We start from the raw sequence: 20593 nt of genomic DNA on the forward strand, positions 1-20593 counted from the left end.
CAGCTGGCTGGGAGAATTGGGTTCTCACACTGTACCATTTTTTGGCACATTGATGTGTATATAATTCTCTACAAAATCTTCTGAATCTTACCTTTAAACATACTAAAGCGGAAAACCTTGCTGAACTGATAGCCGGATCTGTCGAACTTGGGACTTAATAATCTGACAGCCATTCTGCAGGCAGAAGCCCTGAAAAAATTCAGTGAGCACATTAACACCTCAGTTAGTTTGCAGAAGTTATTCATCTCGGGAAGGGATCCAGATTTTCCTTACATCACTTGGAGGTCTGGAGCTGTGCTTCTACCCAGGGCCCTCAGGTGTGAGTAGATGAAACTTGCCACTTGCATGCTAGGTTCCTTCAGCACAGCATCAGCTAATGTCATCAGTATTGGAAGACCTGGCTTGGTTTCAAGTAAAACCACTGCAGCTAACATTCGGATCTGAGGATGAAGTTTGTGATTCAGGAAAATCTCAAGGGTAATAGCCTGGACCTGAAAACAACAGATAAATTCAAATTTACAGTATGTTTGAACAATTTCCTAGAAAACAGTCATCAACAGTGAATTCTCTCTTTGTCACTAATGCAGTAAAATTTGTATTATTTAACTGTTATGGTACCAGTATTCTTGGTTTCATAGTCTGAGGACTGAAAAGGGCATTATGGTAACATAGTTTGACTTCCAAAACACTCAGATCCAAGGAACTAACTTCTGCATCAAAAATATTATCACTTTTTGATCTATAGTAGAATATAGTAATAGAATATAGTAGTAGTAGAATCTGTAGCATAACCACTCTAGGTGAAAGAGGTTGGATGGATCCATCACATACCTTAGAAATGGTTTCAGTGATTCTTAGTTCCTATCCATAAACCCATGCCTTATTTCTAGTAATTTGACCTCCTGGAGAACTTTCTGCTAGAATGAAAGCCAGTTTACTACCAGAAATCTCTCATGTAGGCAGCTTCAAACTGAAAGCTTATGCAACAGACGTAATTTCCACAGCACTACTTGTGACCAATGTGTTTAACCCCAGCAATATTTGGTATTAAGACAAGATTTGTACTGGAACCTTTCCAGTTTCCACAAACTGGGCTGAAGCCTTTCACCTCTACTTCAGAATGGATGTGGGTGGTGTAACCCCATCCTGGCAGGCTCTCCCTGTCCTGCCTGGGCAGCACATCCCGATGGGCTCTGGCCACAAGTCTGATCAAGAAATTCCAACTAAATTTAGAAATACTTTGAGAGTTTTTATTAATTTGCATATGTTGGTTATTAAATACCAAGGTAAAAGTGGTATTAAAAAATAAAAGTGGTAAAAGATACAGTAGCCTCTTTACAAGTGTAACTACCTTTTCAAATTATACAAAAAAACCCAAACAAACAAAAACCCCACAGACCATATATTGAGTCTGTTTAATGAAAATATGGCTATGTAGCTAGCTGCAGACCAGGCATTAAACTGGTTCTTGAACAATGAAAAAATCAGCCACAGGCATTACCTTGCTCCAGATCAATTTTCTCTAAAGAAAATGCAGAGAATAGAGGTGGCCTGGGTCACATGAGTAAAGCCATGACAGAGGCAAACAGACACAGCATTGTCAAACACCAAACTGGCTTTTTTCTTCCCCAGTTAATACCCTAACTCCTACTCATGCTGTTCTCTCCTCCCCCTCTGCTTTTCCCCTTCTAGCTCCTGCACTCCAGTAAATTGTTTCTTTATTCTTTTGCTTAAAAGCATACGCTGGCACACTATTGTCTGTGGATCAATATGTGCACTCAAACTGGGAGTCATATACAAAAAAATGAGTATAATGGAAAAAGAGATACAGATTAGTTGAATAGCTAATGAAAGCTTTTATTTTACTTTTTATATTATGAACAGTCTTATATAAAACAAAAAAAAAATTCCATATCAAGTAAAAAATCTTGAAAATGTAAAATTGCCTTTTAGAAGCAAGTTGCTTTAAGGTGAAAGAGATTGTAAAGTGATGTCTGTGGTGGATGAGAGTATGCCTGTGTAATCATTGCATGTGATATCTAATCATTATCTTATTCAGGGACAAAGTCACATTTATTAAATGTGCTGTTTATGACTTAAACTCACACACTGTCTGTAAATTTCTAATTAGGATGCAAACCTCTAGTATCTATTTACAATAAGATCTGGTCTTGAATTACAATTAGATGTGACACACAGTATTAAATGTCAATTCTCTGAAAACCTTGTTTTGTGGTTCTCTCACATACTGAAGGTGAAGAGGCACTAAACGCATTCTGGTCAATAATTTAGCTTTCTGTCTTTTGTCCTTGGAAAATAAATGTTTGGAATGGAAATACTGATTTGTCTTCAGCAACAGAGTAATGAATGTATCCTTTTAATGGGATTTTTGTTGCAGTCTGAAATACTAGATGTTAATGTCAAAAGGAGTAAGACACACCAACTAAAGAATGGTTAAGTATTAAAAACCCATACATATTACACCTATATTTGAAAACAAAGTTGTGATTTGCCTTATCTCCCATCATCAATTAGCAGCCTTGTGTTGGGTTATCATATGTGCAAAGGAGGCATCTTTGGTTCCTTACCATTTTGGGGTCTTTTATGCCTATGTTTTTCAGGGCCATCACAGCAGTTGCATGGACCTTGAGAGGAAGATCTGAGGCACTGGCTGCATATCCTGGCAAAAATTTCTTGATGTGCTTGATGCTGGCTGGATGTCCTACATTCCCAAGGGATTTCAAAGCCAGGGTAATTTCTTCTATGTTAGACTTGCTCAATGCTTCTCCTGCAAAGCCATGAAGTAGCTGAAAAGAAAAAAAAAAGAAAAAGAAAACAAATCTTCTGTTTGAGTTCAATTCCAGCTCTTATCTACATCCTGTCCCTTATTCTGAGGTTTGACTTCGATAACTTCAGTTTATTCAATTCACTTATTTTAAATATTTTCAAATTCTTTTTGTCCTCATGAATAAGACATTTTATTCATAGAACAAGCATAGCCAAGAAAGCTGCAATGAACAGCTACTTCATCACTATGCCTTAAAGCTACCAAGCAAGATTTTTACAGGAAAAATTAATAGCTAGGAGCTAGTTCCCACTGCCTTTCAGGGTGAGCTGGGAACCCTGCAATAATGCTACTTGAATATCTCTGTCTAATGGTTGAAGACAGGTGCAAAAGTGCAGATGCAGTTAAATTCTTCAGACCCTTAAATAAGATTCCTGAAGATATGGCTAGTGGTGATGCCATTAAATTCAGCTGTGACAGGAACTTTTTATCATGGATTAACATCACCAGGTCAATTTACAGCCTTTGTTGTAAATAACTAGATCATAGAGTTAAGTGGCAAAATTAGAAATAGTTGTCTAAATGCTGAATATGGGAAAAAGAACAAAGTCCCCATAGAAAGCTGTTTTCAATGCTAAAAAATGGCTGTAAAGAAGAAATACTGAGCCAGTACAAAAAAATTTCAATGCAGTTCCCATGCTTTAAAAATATCACATTTGGAAGTCATTGATGGAGAGGAAAGTCCATTTGATATTGCTAATTAAGTGAATGGACATTAGAAATGCATTGAACAAGCCTATACAATCATTTGCTTTGGGAAAGAATTTCCATTCCCTGCCCCTGGGCTTCGATTTAATTAGCTCAAGGGCATTGGTGGCAGCTGAAATACAGGAGATGGACATAGGAATATCAGTCATGCCTGTGTACTACAGGAAAAAAAAATAATGGCAAACACATAATGTATTAAACACTGTGCTCTTACTGGGTATGGTGGAATGACCAGTGTTGAAGACTGAAAACACCTATTTCTCCTTCACTGTCTATCACTGGCTGGTTGGCTGACCTCTGTAAATCATGACATGCACCTCTATAATGGGGAAATGCTATTTACTGCCTATTTAAAGTGTTTTAAGGCCCACTGATTAAAAGCAATGCCAGACAGGAAGGGTATTACTATTATTAAAGCTTATAGTCTGTGGATCACTGGGCTCTGCTTCTGGCTGAGAAATGGCTGGGCTACCTGACTGGACAAAATCCTGGGCTTTTGTGTCATTTAATTTATTTATAAGTATATGTAAGTACCTAAATTTAAAGTGTTTCACAGCAGTGCCACGGGACTTCATTAATAATTGGCAATAAAGCACTCAGAGATACTCAGATAGAAAGTGCTATGAATTATACGCTTCTTCCTCTCACTCTCTTTTGTGTGCTAATCGAAAGATAAAAAAGCAGCATTTAACCAACTGGGGTTCTTTTCCCCAAAGGAAACACTGTAGTGAAGTGAAATACAGGTTTCTGAATAATGAAGAAAGAAGTCAAGGCTTAATTTTTCTTCTAAATGACAAACAATGTGGTTACCTGGAGACATTCTGAGCAGGAGTCTGATGAAGAGCATTGTTTGTGGCACAGTGATGCATAGCTGAGGTGACAAAACTTTCCAAGTACAGTACTTGAACGTGGGCAATGTTTTTTCACGATGAGCTGGGGAGAAAGCAGTTGTTTGTTACCACTGTTAATGAAAAGCAGCAATATTAAAAAAATACATATTTCTGCCAAATGCAAGGCAAAACCCACACTTTCGCTATATCTGTATTAATGGATTTATAGTTAATCAGTGGATATTACTGTATTTTAAAATGCAAGCATAAAGTAATTCCAAGGAACATCTGGAAGGCAGATCTGTTGCTTTTCTAGTGTTTCAGATTTAAATTTGGCACAGGCTGTAATCCAAAGGGAGGAAATCACCCAGTGCTGGAATGGAAAACACACTTCATTCAAGAAACATACATCATTGTTCTATAATTGCTTCAGCTATAGGTACAAATAACTTGATATACATTGTGAATGGACCTCAGGCAGACAGGAATATTTCATATAAATGTTGGAGCTGACAGAAGGCACCAGCCCACTGCTTCTTCCTTAAGTGGGAAGCAGAGCATTACTGCACAGCTACAGCTGGGCAGTCACAGCTTTCACACAGGGCAAAACTCTAATCTGAGATACGTGGTCTCCAGCTAGGTCAGACAGAGATAAGTTCCTGGACCTGAGAGTAGGAAATCATTACAGTGTCTCCTGCATGGCCTCCACGTTGGCATATTTCCCCGGTTTTCAAAAGATCTCTGATTTATATCCATCCTTCTAGGTCAATCAGGACGAATACAGGATATAACAAATATGTGTTTCTTACTCCTTAGTCTTTGTACACACTCAGAGATCTAATCTGATGTAACTCTAATGTACATTTGGACAAAGGGAAACTGGAAACCACTGTTTGCTGCAATAACCCCTGTCACCGAGGCATCTTTTTCTTTCCTGTTTCATTCTGGATTCAGCTTTGTGCTTCTGATTTGCATTCTCCTTCCCTTAAGACAGACAGGAAATAAACTCCTTACAACCTTATGAGAGGATATAAAAGTTCTGTATTTTCAAAACCTTCACAATCTTGTCAAAGGAATAAATAATACAGATGTTAATAATAGAGTAATGAGCAATTCGAACCCTACCGTTGCTTCCTCCATCACGTCTCGAGTTGGTGTGCTCGTGTGCAGAGCCACAAGCACTGTCTGAGCCGCTTCCCAGTTGGTGACCTCTTGCTTTTCCATTTTTTTCCTCAAGAACCTGAGTGCACGGTGACTGGCAACTGCAGGAATTATATCCAAAATGTAGCGTCTGTAATGGGAAAGGCAAGGACGGTTTTCCAGAGCGGCACATTAAGATTGTCTCCAAGAGAGTCTGTCAGCAGCAGAATCACCACTTTTATCCCTTGTACCTGTACACAGGCCGGCTGGAGAACTGCTTCCACACTGTCTCATAGTTCTCCTCATTTGCTGCACGGAAGAGGTGTAGAAGCTTGAGGGCTTTTGCTGGTGCATCGCTTGGAAGCTTTTCAGATGTAGTCTCCACCAGGTCTTGCAGGCTTTCCTCTATCTGCAGGAAGGTTAAAATGCACGAAGCTTACATGCATTGGTCTCCACATGCATGGATTCCAGCCTCCAACAAAGAGTCTGACCAGTGGCAGAACTTTACCTGGCTTTCCACGTCTTCTATTCTGAATAAGTGTACGGGAAGTTGAAGCAATTCACTGCCAAACTGGTATTTAAGTGTCCCACGGTTTTGGAATTCTTTTGGTGGGACCTCTGTCAGATGCTTCTGCACATCAGTCAAAGTAAGTTTCTGCCTGGAATGAAGAAACCCAGAGATACGACCTCACAAGATGCAGGGTACAAAAAAGCACTGAAAAACTGTGTCCTCAGAATGTGTATGCTTACACATCAGGGCCCAGATGAGAGCCAGCATTTGCCTCCCTTTGGGAATAACATGGCTTGAGAATAAAAGAGGAAGTGAGTAGTGAAAAGCTGTGGCCTGAATATTACAGGAGCTGTGTGTTGTGCCCTAAGGAGTAAATTCAGGAATAGAGAAAAATAGACTTTTTTAGAAATTATCACTTAATGTAAACCTTTTAAGAAGTTCATAAAAGCTCTAATATGTGTTTGCCCCCTGGAAGCTTCAAAAGGAACTGAAAATCTTTACATACAATAAGAAATACTACAAGATTTTTATTTGCATTTACTTTACACTTCTCTCTCCATTTCACCTGGCAAGCTGATTGTCCTGGGGACTGCAAAAGATAAAAGATTCTCATAAAGTTTCAAATTAGATTTCCCAAACAAAAAGGGCCAGATAAATTCAGAATTAGTTTTTGGAAGAGTGCTTAAGTTATTGGAAACTTTTCAAGAAGCACCAACCCTTCATTCTTTGTTATTAAGAATATTCCAATGAGAGATTTTGTTTGCAAAAATCTTCTATCTTTAGTACATTTTCAGCTGAAGGGATGCATCCTATCCCACCACTTATGTTTAAAATAGGTCATTTAGGACACTATACTAAAGTTAGGCATTTGTGCTGAACAACTGAAAGCATTCCAAATGCAATATTGTTGTACTATGCAGTATCTCAAAATCTCCATAGAAAATTGGCATGTTTATTTTGGAATCTCTATGATGATCTTCTGTATCATTTCTATCCATTCTTTCCATATGGATTGCAGAGAATCACTGCAGAAAATAGCATATAACTGCTTTGCAGACAAGCCACTGGAATTTGAATAGAAATCACTACATAATCAGCAGAGATTTTTTTCTCTCTTGAAATTTTATACGATTTATTGAAAGGGCATTTGGGTCAGAAAGTATAGCATCAGGTACACTTGGGCAGATTTAACTCCCCCACCCAGCACATGATGAATCCATTATGTCTTCATATTCGTTGTACTGGGAAGAGATATATCTGCCTAGAATAGGTGGAAAAAGATATTCTGAAAAGAAAAGCAAATGAATACTAAAGATAGGATTAAATCAGTGAAACAATAGTAAACCTCTCTTGGCTTGAAAGATGATACAAGGGGTTATACTGAACAGGCCTGAAAGCTCAGCTCCAAATTTTTTAATTTTTTTTTTTTTTTCCTGAAGAGAAAATCCATTGTGAAAATAACCTCTGAAGACTTGGGTGACCTAGCCACATCTTTCCAGCTATTTGGCCCCACCTGTTAAGTAATGAAAAAGATGTAGAGAAAATGAGGAAAAGGGAAGGAAACCACCTTTTCTGGCAGCTCCATACCTGAGGGACAACAGTAAGGAAGACAGTCTAAGTGCCATGCAGAAATAGAGTTTAAATCAGCCAGACCATCGCCTCCAGACCAATGCTCACTCACAACAACCCATAATTTGATAGGCACTGCAGCTGTATCTACCTTCACTTTGATTGCATAAGACAGTGAAACTACTTTCACCTTTACCTTTCTGGTTTCTTTTTTCTTTTCTTTTCTTTTTTTTTCAGTTAGCCAAAGTGAATATGTTCATCATATTAATGAAGTCATGAAGTCAGTTGGTGATTTATTGACATGAACTTTCTGATGTTGCAGTTTCCAAAAGTGTATAATATACCAACAGATTCTTGCAAAAGCTAATGGAGCAATAAAAGATTACAACAGCTGGAATGGGATGGAGGAATCTCCTCTGTACAGTGCCCTTTATGTAAAAACCTCCCTCTTCAGTAGGACACCCCTGACTACAGAGTCCATCACTAAAGCAAGTAAGCAAACATTTTTCAATAGGTGATTTTGAAGGAGATGAAAAAAATTTTTGAACACTGGAAGTTTGAGGCCTTGAGCTAAAAATGAGCAGGGGCTTAATTTCTTAGACAACCATAATTCTCATCTTGCCCCAAGCTTGTTTTAACAATATGGAAAATTTGGTGTAGAGAAGCAAATACATTTTACATGCTTTATGTGCAGTGTTGTTGCAATAAAACCCAATTTCCTATTGACAAAGTGTTTTGATGGGAGATTTGCAAGCAGCCCACTGTACTTAGGAAGTATATCCGAATGTAAAGTCTTATCTAGGTTTCTTATGAACTAGTCTCCAGGGCCTCTGACTGTATTATTATTTTCCAGGGAACTCTCTTTCAGTGAATAACTGTCTTTCAAAGGATTTTACTGCAAATATATTAGTTCACAATTTTTCAGACGGAATTACATTTGTTTTGGCTTTTATGACATAAATCAAATATCCCTGAGAAATAAAATAGTCAAACCCTGCCAAGTTTAGCTAACAAAATTTGGATAGTGATGTGCACATTTCAGATTTACAACTAACAGCAAAGGTAGTTTTTATGTACTGTTTGGGATTTTACGTAATTAAATACCGGCAAACAATAGGCTGTGGGAGTAAAGGATTTGTTTCAGTTACAGAGTTTGACCAGATTACTGAGATGCTAAGTTAGGTGCTGAATTAAAGGCATATGTACAGTACCTTGCTTCTACTATAGCATTTCCTCCTGTTATCTCATTGAAGGGTGCAAACTGGTGGATTTCCTCAACATCAGCTTGTGTAATTACAGCTTCATTCCGTGTGTATTTAATTTTGTAATTGTAAGTAGCAGTTGCCCGGGAATTCTTGTTCCTCTTTATAATATACATATAGAAAAAAACCCAACAAAGAAACAAGAAAAAATACGGAAAATCATTGAACTTCTAAATTCTGTGAGTAGTAGTTATTACATCACCCACTTCAACCCACTTATTTTCCAGGGCTGTTTTGCTTGCTGCCCATAGGAGCATTTTATGTGAATTCTGTGTGCACACTTCCATAGGAAATGACAGGCTTGCTGCCTGGCTCTGCTACTTTTACTGCCAACAAGTGTTAGCTCGTTTTTCCCTTTCCTAAAGTAAGTAATTGGTTATTCCCTTGAGAGGAAGACACATTTTCTGAGGAGAAAACCAGTGTAAACCACACGATTTCTTTTTTCAGAGACAAGATTAGAATAAGAGGCTGTAGTACCTATCTTGCAGAGCAGACACTGGGCATCATGACTACCTGTTTTACTCAACAGAGCATGTGAATTAACTCCTTTTGATAATTAATGGTTTCCAAGCCAGCTAGTTCAGCTTGGTTGAAATGTGTCTGCAGTAGATGGCAGTTTGCAGCACAGACCTCTGTGGATCTGATTTTCATACAGAAAGAAAATGCTGATAAGTAGATGTGGAAGATTTTGACTCTTTTCTCATTTTAAGCATAACAAAGCAAGAGGTAACATGGATGCCAAATGGCTCCCCACATATGGATATAAAATACTCTAATTTACCTGTTGGCAGGTCTGGCATGGATGAGTATATGCTGAGCCTGTGACCATTTGAACTTTCTCTTCACAGCTGTTAAGGTCCTTGGATTTTGTCACATAGACTAAGTTTGCTCTCTTGTTTTCCTGGATTGCGTAGGTTGTGTTGCAAATACCTCCAATCCCAGCCTGGAAAAAATTATAATGTGATGAGAGAAGTTCATTCCTACCAAAGTTTCTTGAATTCACCACATAGGCTTTCCTGTTTAATTCTGTGTTTTCAAAATTGTTAGCAGAAATTAATATTTTTTTTTGTTTTAGTTGTGGTAACTCTCCAAAAGCAAAACCAGGATGATCGTTACTTTCATCTCTTTTTTAACATGCTTTCTGTAAGTCAAATCAGAGTTTCACCAAGAGAACTAAAATTCAAGAGTTTCAGTGAGACAAGATTTGGAGCCCCAGAAAAGATAACAATTTCTAGACAGAGCTGTCGATTATGAAATGCCATCTAGAGAATATTAATAAAAAGCACCAAAATAATTTGATCAGTTAGAATAAAACCAGCAAAGTATTTTAAGGTTGGAGATGAAATTCTGCCCTAAAATTTGCTTTTATAGACAGCTTATAAATGCCTTTGGAACAGGCCTTGCAATATTGAAAGATCTGTCACAATATGAGCAACAATAGTTAAAAAGAATTTTAAGATAGCAGAGTTTTGATTTAGGTTTTCTTGGGTGTGCAGTTTTACCTCAAATCTTCAATAATATTTCGAGCATATATATTTATAAGAGCTCTTAAACCTCCTCAGTCAGAGATGAAATTTTGGAGAGGAAAATATTTGATTGCACTTTAGGAGGAAGGGTTATTTTCATGATCTTTTTATTGTTACTGATAGCACAGTCACTCCAGAGAGCAGCTCTGGGCTATGACAGACCATGAAAATGGCCAGGTGGTGGTTGGGAAGCAGTACATACCCAATTCATCTCCAGTTTAACACTATTACTGAACACACTGTGGCTCCAGTAAGGATCTAGACTTTAAAAGGGAAGGGCCAGCCCATGGGGCTCAGAGTGATAAAGTATCTCCTGCCTAGCTTGACTTTAGCTCATGGCTAGCCCAGATACCCCAGCCCTACACCCTGTGGGATGTGATGTAGACTTTCCCAGGTTAGTCCTTTAAGCCTCTCTGCAGCTCAGATTTTGGGACTAATAATGCTTATCTTCCTTTAGAGAGAGATTGTCACGCAAGGGTGCCAATGTTCATTAAGCAGTTACTGCCCAAGAAAAGGAAAGAAAACTTGGAAATGATTCTACAATGTGAAGTCCCATATATTGCTCAGCAATGAGAGTAGGACATATTGGTAACTGAATTAAAGATAATGAAAATGTAAATCTAGATATGGGAAAACAGTGCTGCAGAATATGCAAAACCACCTCCTGGGTTTTCATGTGCGACAAGCAGTGTGAAAATAGTAAATCCTGTAGTTCCCTTCCCAGAAACAACTCTACTTACATAAAAATAATTTTTTTTAAAATTAAAGTTTCTCCAGTCTGCATTTTCAATAAAAATAACATGAAAATATAATAATTTCAAGGGGTTTGCTGAGCTCTGAATTGAATGTAGTCTAATCAATGTAAATAGAGTTTTGCAAAAAACTAACCACATTGCAGTTTCTGTGGTGAATAGTAATATCATATGATTTACATTTACTAAAATGTTAAAACTTGAGAAACAGTGGAAATTCCAATAGAACATCAACTGCAACTGTCAAAGCTGTTATAGTGATGTCATGGCACATATAGTCTTTTCCTCCTACAAGGGGAACTAGAAGAGGTTAAAGTATATACAGTTGGTAAAAAAGTCAAATTACTCATACATTATCTTTAATCTCATGCGGTATATTTAAGCTTGTTTTAATGGAGTATTCAAATTCTATGTAGCCTTCAGCTTTCATAGGAGTTTACTTTCACAAGTCAGATTTTCTAAGGTTTTAATGCAGCAAATGAAATTTTTAAAAATAATTTGATCAGCCAGATTAAAAATCTGCTATTCTGTTGTCCTTTTTAGGTTCATCTCCATCAAATGTTGTCCCATGAGAACAAATCAGTCATGATTTCCCAAGCCTATGTGTTTTTTGTTAGTGAGGTCTATGTCAAAGACGAATTCAGAAAATTCAGTAGAAGGATCTGAAGAGAAGCAACCACCCTGGCCAAAACAAAAAGCTCACCTCCTGTAAACTGTACGAATGCTGCATCTTGATACTCAGCTCCAGCACATTCAGTACCCCTCTGTAGATGTTCAGACCATCATCCGAGACAGAATCAGGAGCCATAAGGTTTCCAACATGGCCATTGCTGTACTCAAACTTGATGGGGTTACTGAGTTGCCCCGTTAGTACCTGGGTTAGTTTGAGTGATCGAGCGAATGAGCTTGTAGGCCAGACACCATTGTACTCTGCTGCTTCGATTGAGTGAATCTAGAAAAAAAGGGGGCATATAATTCCTCTTTAATTTTTTCCGTTTTTTTTCAATGCACATCTAAAAAAGCATCTAAAGCTTTACTCATAAAAGAAAAAAAACCAAACCAACAACACACCACTTTTAAATAATGCAAAGCCTCTTTGAAGGGAAAAAAAATGCCATTTACCACAGCTAGTATTGCTATACACATTTCCACGCATAAAGGGTAAGGGAGTAATGTAAATGCCTGTGATATTTCCACAGTCACTGCACTCTGTTCTGTTTCATAGATATTGCCAAAGGTTGACTTGTATGAAGAAATGAGCCAGAGAAGAGCTGCATGAAGCAGGTTGCAACCCAAAAGTAGTACAGAAGATCTGAAGGAAATTGCAGGAGAAAGCTAATGTTGCATGAAGCATCATTAACTCCTGTTGTGAACTCTGTCACCTCCCTCTCTGGGGTCACAGAGCAGAGACAGCAGTCAGAAACTAATAACAACATGGCTGCTGGGCCAGCCAGATAGTCATAATTAGTCTGAGCAGTGGAGAGCAGATTACAAAAATAATCCTACACATTTTGCTGCAGAGCTGATGTACCCCCAATCCCTCTCTGTGCCTCACACTCCAGCCTCAACCTGGGGCACATCCAAGCAAGTAAAATATTGTGTTAAACTATGCATAGACCTCGAGCGACTTCTACACCATGGGAATGGGGCATGTTTAGATTAGTTTCTCAGAGGACCCTTCCCTTCTATGTATTTGGACAATTTAAAGAGACTTTTCTCTGACACCTCAGGCTGGTGAAGTGATGTGAGATGTGGATTAATGTCTCAAAAAAGCTACACAAGCTAAATCCTCATGCAGCAGATTGCTGGAGACTGCACTTTCATATTTATTTTTATTATTGTTGTTGGAGATCACTGCCAGCCCCAGAAACTGAAGCTTACAGAGGAGGCTGTTACGGAGCAAATTCCTCATGCTGCCTCTGGGATGTGCTTCTGGCATATTGCACAGGGGCAGGTTTGGGACTGCTCTGCAGGGCTGGGACAAGGCAGTTTTCCCCAGCCCTCGGGGCCAGTCAGGACTTGTGCTGTCTGTTCGGTTTTGAACACAGCTGGCAATCCCTGACTGTGGGTTCCCGATGAAAAAATTATCACCTGGAAACAGCCCTGGGAACACAGCCTTTTGCTTGGGCTGAATGCAAACTAGTAGGCTACAGATGAAAGGCTAAGTCCCTGAACCACCCCTCCAAAGTGTCTGGTTTAAATATAACAGCAGCAAAATAAACTGTTCCCAGAGCAGAAGGGAATAAACACGTTACCTTTTGCTTAGAATTTGCCCCAAAATAACATGATTCTTTTTCTTTTCTCAAATTATTTTTGTATTTAGTTTTTAAAATGAAAACTTTTTCCAAATACACAAGGGCGGGTGAAGCATTATTGAAAGGTTTTAGGAAAGAGAAATCAATTTTTTGGTGAAGACTCACCCTGCCACACCAAAAGATGCTTCAGCAGGAATGGGGCAGGTGTGGGGAGAAGACAAGACTACATCTGCCTCCTCTCTGCCAGGAAAGCATTCTATTTAACAGCATAGATGCAGGGCTTCTACTTCCTTGGGGTTTTCCCCCCCAAAATCTAGCCATTTGCAAAGGTCATGGAAAAGCGATGTGCCCTGTCCAGATCTATTATAATTTAAACTTATACCTAGTAGCAGAAGGCCAATTCAGTCTGGAAGGCTACAGCATTTACAAGCATTTATCACCCATCTTTTTAATCTGCAGTTTTCAATTTTCAAAAAAAAGCTTTTAAAAAGATCATTTTTCTTCCACATATAAAGAAGGCTAAGTGGAATTTGTGTAAAGCAATTGAAGAGTGTGTTTCAATACATTCATTAGAAGCACGTATAGGCTTCTTTTAAAGGCAAAAGTGTTTTTCACAGAACCAGAACTCTTAGTAATTGCTCAGCATGCAGTAAAAACATACAACTGAGGATGACAAAGAATGTCATTTGGGACCCTGCAGAAAAAGAAGCCACCAGATGACATTAATTATGCTAAATATTGAATCACATCCAGCCCCTGTCATACGGTTTTTTGCCTTTCCTTTGCTGGTTACGAAATCACTTGATTAAATAATCCTAGATTGTAGAGTCGGGAATGATTGCATTGATCCAGTAATAAATTACGGTGCATTTCAAATTATATTCCATTGTCTCCCTGACCATAAAGCAGAAGGAATACTTCAAGCTCAAGTTTTACTTCAGCTGAGAATTACCTGGCCAAGTGCAAACAGAATTTAGGACCCCTGCATAAAAAATAAGTGTTGGTTATGTTCTCCCCAAGTAAGCACAATACATGATGAAACTTATTTACTTCCCAAAAGCTTAAAAAAGAGAAGTCAAGTATGAAGAGAATTTTGCTTTTCAAATTGAATACATTTTCTTACCCTAATAAGACACAGTTTTGGCCCAATACCACTGATTTCCACTTTACTATTTATTCTTATTCCAGCTCGTGCAAGTCCTTTCTCTGGAAGTCCACTGAGAAGCACACTTTCATAATTAAATGTATAAACCTTGTTTTCACTGAAATCGGGTTCTGCAAAAAAATGGTTTCCATAAAAAACAGAGACTGTACAGAATATATTAAAATACCTGTATTAGTATGTATGTAACAAAAAAGATGAATTTGATCATTTTGTATTGCACCTGAACAAAATTAGCTGTTATAAAATTATATTAAATATTGATACACTTTTCAGATTCTATTTTGAATTTCACTCATTATAATTATATTAGCTGATAGGAAAATTACTTACGGTAATTAAGATGCTGGCTCCCTGAAAGAGAAGGAAAAAAAAAAAAAAAAAAAAAAGTAATGAAATGACAAAGCAGAAAGAAAACCCCAAAATGTTAATGTTTTTTAGTATGAAAGGCTATATCTCATCTTATACATATGGCATAACTCTTTCTAATTAACTGTACTTGTAGCTCAGCACATAGCCAAAAGCCTTTTTTCTTTAAACAACAAAAAAACCCATCATAAAATATTTTTTTCCATGAAATATTAAGATTCATGTTTGTAAGAAAACTATAACTGGATTCCAAACTTCTTCTTCAATCTATTATTTTAAATTCATCAAAGCAGATCAGTTACTTACCCACCAGGGTTAAAACCAGGGCTAATATGAAGCCCCTCATGATGGGGATAAAGTAAAGGATAAACAGGCTGGCTTCTCTTTTATAAAGGTATGTGCTATCACATGTTTCTTTTGGCATGCTGGATTGACAAACAAGCATATTTTATGACCTGCATTGATCAATCAAAAAATAAACATTTCTGAGGTCATGAATGATGAATACTTCAAATCACCTAATGATTTCAGCTAACATGCTATGTGAAATACAGATTTCATTTTCAAAATACCTTGCTTGTTATTTTCCCCTGTTTCTCCACATTGAAGTTATGTAATAAAACAATAATGAAAAATTAAAATAAAAACACTTCCTCCATCATAAGCAAAATAATTTAGCTTTTCTATCATGTCTTCTGTCTCCTGATGATTTACTCCTGACAAGGTTCCCAGCTTTGGAGACACAGCTTGCTCTGTCACATTGAAACTCTATTTTTAAAGGAGAATTTGTGATTGCCTTTGTAGCTTTAGGATTGAGATACCTTAGAGCTCATAGACTTGCAATGAGAGACTGTCTTTCCATTAATATCTTGTTATCTACACCTGGGAAGAAAAATTTTTTCAGCATGATCTTCACTTTAGCTTCTGGCTAGTGGTCAAAGTTTATCCTCTGAAAACAGGAGGGAAATTAATAAACAAGTGACATTTCCAGGAAGACCTCAGTGAGCTAGGAGCATCCAGTCCTTCTCAGTGGATTCTCATGGGGCTTTGCCTGCTGCCAGTCTTGCAAAAATAGTTCCAGAATATTCCACTTACAATAAAAAAAATGTTTCGGTAGAAACACTACATCAGGAGAGAGTTTGCTTCCTAACCTCGGATGTTTTGGTTTGGTTTTTTTTGGTTTTTTTTGTTTTGTTTTGTTTTTTTGTTTTGTTTTTGTTTTTTTTTAAGTATTTAACATTTACTTCGAATTTAAGCTTTTCTTTTGGTCAAATGATAAATTAAATATCACATAAAAAACCACCTGGGTACAAGGGTTATTAAAGGGGCAGAAAGGAGACCTCAAGAATCTTTATCTGGTATTTCCCTGAGGCCATGAAAGATACAAGATCTGCACAGGCAGGCAGGCTCTATTCCAGGAGCAGAGCAAGGTTTTCTTAGCTGTTGCTATTCATCAGGGAGAAGGGTGAAACCTAAGCATGGGACCTGAGGGCTCTACCACTGGGGCTGAGAATATATTTACTCCAGGCCCCATCAAACAGTCCCTTTACACCATTACCTCATTTAATAATAATCATGAAGTTTATTATGGTGGTGCTGGTGCACCTGAGCTGGAGTCAGGGTCCAGCCCCACAGCCCGTGCTTGGCCCCTCCACTCTGCTGCTCAGATACACAGGTGAAAACCCAATGAGGGCTGTGTCACTGGGATGTCTTTGCTACTGATACCTCCAGAAGCCTTGAGAACTTCAGTATCACAGGTGTCTTTCATAAAGGGAAAGACATACACTTGGCCAAGCAGTCAGATCTCCAGTGAAATTTGTAACTAGTAAAATGGTTAAAAATATATGATAGACATGTGGACTGTTACAAGAGATTGATAACCGGGGTGTTGGTTCGCTGTAGGTTCAGACAGCAAAAAAAATATGTACACATGGATTTTCCCTGATGTTTTCTTCTAGGCTACTACTTGTGTGAAATATGACAAGATGCACCATGCTTGTGAGCCCTGAAATTCAGAGGCATTCTTTGTCTGGCATGCATGCATTGTCACATGTAGTTAGAAATGTTGTACAAACAGTCATATTTTTGGCAACCAGAATGGAACTAAATGTACAGCAGCAGTGTAATACTGTAAGGAGTACCATGCAAAACCCCCCTGCTTTGGTCACCCAGCTTTTATGGCATTGCTCAACAGCACCACAGCTTGACTTTTGCAGTAATATTGTGCTGTACAGCTCAATGAGCCAGGCTTCTGTGGGGCAGAATATATAAGAATGTATATATCTTATTTACAGAACAATATAAGTCATGCTATTAATTTAAGTACTGTTATTAACAGCATATTAAAATAATGTCTAAGGGACACATTAAAAAGGAGCTAATGTTTTCAAGTTTAATAAAGGTTTAATGTTGCCCCTTAAATATTAATAGATTTGTGCTATTTTGGTAGTGGAAATACTGCATTTATTTTTTTTAATGAAGAGCACTGAGTCTAAGCTCACAATCAGCATGTAGACAGCTGACTGTCAGGCAGTTCCCTAAAATAATTAAGATTGCACAGGCTGTAGCATGTTCTCTCTTTTTAATAGCTCCTTTCTACCCAGGCTTGTTTCCTTGTGATCTCACTTGCAAGTGATCTCAGAATTATTGTATCCATTATTACTTTAAATGGACAACCTGAAAATTTCAGTGAGTGGAGAGGACACACAGCTGGAGTTTTAATGCCACAAAACTGGACCCCAATTCTTTCTCCAAAGCTATCTCTGAAGGAATAAATGGGCAATCTAACACTTTAAGGAAATGGCTGAAAGGCGAAAAGGTGAGAGACACACTTTTTAAAGCCAACATGACTTCTCTTAAACTTTCAACATGTTGTCCTAGTGAGAAAGAAGATACACTATAAACAAATAAAATTTCATTAAACAGATCCTCCACAAACAACTTACAAGTGCCCAAATTGGTTGCAGAGGAAAGAATTTAAATGTCAATATGGGCCCTCTACAGAACCAGCACCTTTTCCTTTTACTTTTTTTTTTTTTTTTTTTTACCCATAAAAACAAAGAAAAGGAATCCTTAAAAAGTGAGGGGAATTGTCATTTTTTGTGTGGGTTTTTTTGTGTTTGTTTTGTTTTCGTTTTGTTTTTTTTTTGAAAGAAGACAATATATGGTGTTGAGTGTTACGGAGAGCATGACAGCTGTGTAAGGAGTGCAGTAACATGAGGTAGACTGCTTTGAATTTACAGGGCACTTGCACCATAAATGAAACATGAATACAGCCTAATTAACCTGATTAGAGCTATTGCTGCTACACTGCAATTGTCTTTACATAACACATTCTGCCTGAGTAACAGAGTCTTATTATCTGCTGCTGTTCTGCTGCCGATAGCTCTGCACTCTCCTTGTTCAGTATTCATATTGCTGAATTATGGTGCAGTGTTGCCATCCCCATCCTGATAATACACAGCCCAACGACAAAGCAGGGATTAGCAAAACAGCTCCCAAGCAACCATAGCAGGTTAAAATAGATATTATCAGTTGGCTGAGCTCGGTATATTTTAGCCTTCAGTTTTCCTCATTTCTAAAGCTGAAGAAACCCAGCTTTAAAAATTATTTTTTAAAAAAATCACACTTATTTCATATTTAACATTCATTTCTTGAATTTTTTTCCCAAAATATTCAGCATTTGCTACTACAATGTAGCCTCCCAGATGATGTCTGATATTGTCATCAGAGACTCTGGACATTGTCTAATGAATAAGAATGTGTTCTGGGCTGAGCTAAATTACTATATGCTGATTCTAGTACATTCACAAAGGGATTTTGTCACATTAGCTTGCTTTAAAAGGTACTTTTTTGTTGTTGTTGTTTGGGGTTTTTTGTTTGGTTGTTTTTTGTTTGTTTTTACTTCCATTCCTTTTACTAGAAAGAAACCAATAGGCTCATTTCCCCACAGTTATCCCACTCTGATGATGCCACACCGCAGTGGTGTGGGAATTGTGGGATAACTGTAAGAATTAAATACAAGTTTTGCAAAACGAAAGGTGTAGAAATACTTTTGTCTATTTGTATAGATAAAAATTTAGTCTATATTTTGGAGTATGTATGGTTTGAGGTGCTGTTCATCTAGATTTATAGCATAGCTTAAAAGTTTTCTTTTGATAAATTTTTATGCTGTTAACCCAAAGGCATATCTGTGTATTTCAGTGGTCAGTGGGACTATCCCTAACACCTCACATGGATTTGCATGTTTTTCCAGAGAAAAAAATGGACTTAACTCAGAGAGGTTTCAGGATCCCCCCCTCCCTTTCAGTAGAAACTATTTCCCAAGTCATTCAGTAGGGTTAAATGTTGGACAGCTTGCCAGCTGAGATTTGAGTCATGTCATATTTGAGGACTGGTGTTTGCCATGTAATTCTGTTGCACTAGAAGATAACTTCTCCAAGTTTATCTTAACCCTAACTTAGACTTCATGGTCACAGAATGATTAGCTGCTTTGGCATGAGTACTGGTGGGAAATCAGGTAGGCTGAAATTTTGCTTGGTCATCTCAGTCACTTTTGGAGGGAAATGGTAACTTCATTTGTAGGACACAGCAGAGCTTTCTGTGCTGCATTAAAATTGTTCTCCTACAGGGTGAGGTGCTGCCAGGAACTGCATGCTTAATTAAAGCTGTCATGGCTAGTAACTTATCCAGAGGGAATAATACTTGTGAAATGTTTATTCCGATGCACTCTGACTGCATAAAATGTGGGCACTGCTGCAGGGAGGTGAGGAGATCCCAGGCCATAACATGTGCCTTAGAATGCAGGGAGCACACATGGTTTAGCAGAATTGGGATCAACAGCCCTTTGGAGGTGGTGCTGTGAGAACATAAATTTGCCACTTCAGAAAAAGACCTCTAATCTTCTTTCATCCTGTGTCAGGATAATTTTCTCTTCCAGGAGGAACAAGGCCTGAGTCATTGGTGGGAGATCCTTAGAAAGAAGAATGTTCTCAAGTCTTTCTTTTTCTTTACACCATGCCAAGTGTATCATGGCTGCAAAAGTTCAGACTCTCCTAATAAAGAATTTGGATTATTTTATTTTTCCTTTAAGTGTGGAGTTGTACAAATACATAATGAATTCCAAAAATAGCTACTTCTTTTTAGTTTCATCCAAAACATTCTTTATGAATGAAAGGGAAAGCACTGACTTTTCTCCCCAGAAGCCAATATTCTTGGGTATAATGATATTATTTTTCTGTTTCACAGACCTGCACTTTAGTGATTTATTCCCTTATGTGGCAGAACCACTGCAAGAACATGATGGATCTGGATCATCACTTTCTAGTGCCAGAGTATCAGATAAGTTTATGGTATCAGGAGGAAGCTTGTTATGAACTTGCTCTTGGTACAGAATATATGAGGTGTGTTACCTTAGTTTCAGAGCACTGGGTCACTGTGACATGAGGTCATGGGTCAGATAAGATAAGCACTGTATTATTCCTACGGAGGGAGCAGATAATACTCTGCCAGTTCAAACAACAGGCATTGACTTTATCCTCAAAAAGAAAAAAAAAGGCAAAATCATCTACCACTATTTAGTCAATGACTACAACTTCCAGAGATTGAAAGGTCTAACCATAAAAGAAGAACAGTTTTGGTTTTAAATTACTGTGAAAGCTAGTT

The 20593-nt window shown here is 37.9% G+C and overlaps 1 protein-coding gene across 1 annotated transcript in view; it reads right to left on the bottom strand.

The window, feature by feature from the left end:
- Positions 1 to 20593, bottom strand: part of LOC139798769 (vitellogenin-1-like) — a 64980-nt gene that overhangs the window by 27769 nt on the left and 16618 nt on the right. The window contains exons 2-13 of the mRNA XM_071749804.1: positions 14894 to 14914; positions 14522 to 14673; positions 11847 to 12095; positions 9647 to 9808; positions 8815 to 8966; positions 6032 to 6182; positions 5775 to 5932; positions 5509 to 5674; positions 4364 to 4486; positions 2589 to 2807; positions 274 to 491; positions 92 to 189 (exon numbers count right to left, since the gene is read on the bottom strand). Coding sequence (XP_071605905.1) covers positions 92 to 189; positions 274 to 491; positions 2589 to 2807; positions 4364 to 4486; positions 5509 to 5674; positions 5775 to 5932; positions 6032 to 6182; positions 8815 to 8966; positions 9647 to 9808; positions 11847 to 12095; positions 14522 to 14673; positions 14894 to 14914 — 1869 coding nt within the window. The remainder of the gene's footprint in view (positions 1 to 91; positions 190 to 273; positions 492 to 2588; positions 2808 to 4363; positions 4487 to 5508; positions 5675 to 5774; positions 5933 to 6031; positions 6183 to 8814; positions 8967 to 9646; positions 9809 to 11846; positions 12096 to 14521; positions 14674 to 14893; positions 14915 to 20593) is intronic.

This window comes from Heliangelus exortis, chromosome 8 (genome assembly GCF_036169615.1).
Source record: "Heliangelus exortis chromosome 8, bHelExo1.hap1, whole genome shotgun sequence".
NCBI lineage: Eukaryota > Metazoa > Chordata > Aves > Apodiformes > Trochilidae > Heliangelus > Heliangelus exortis.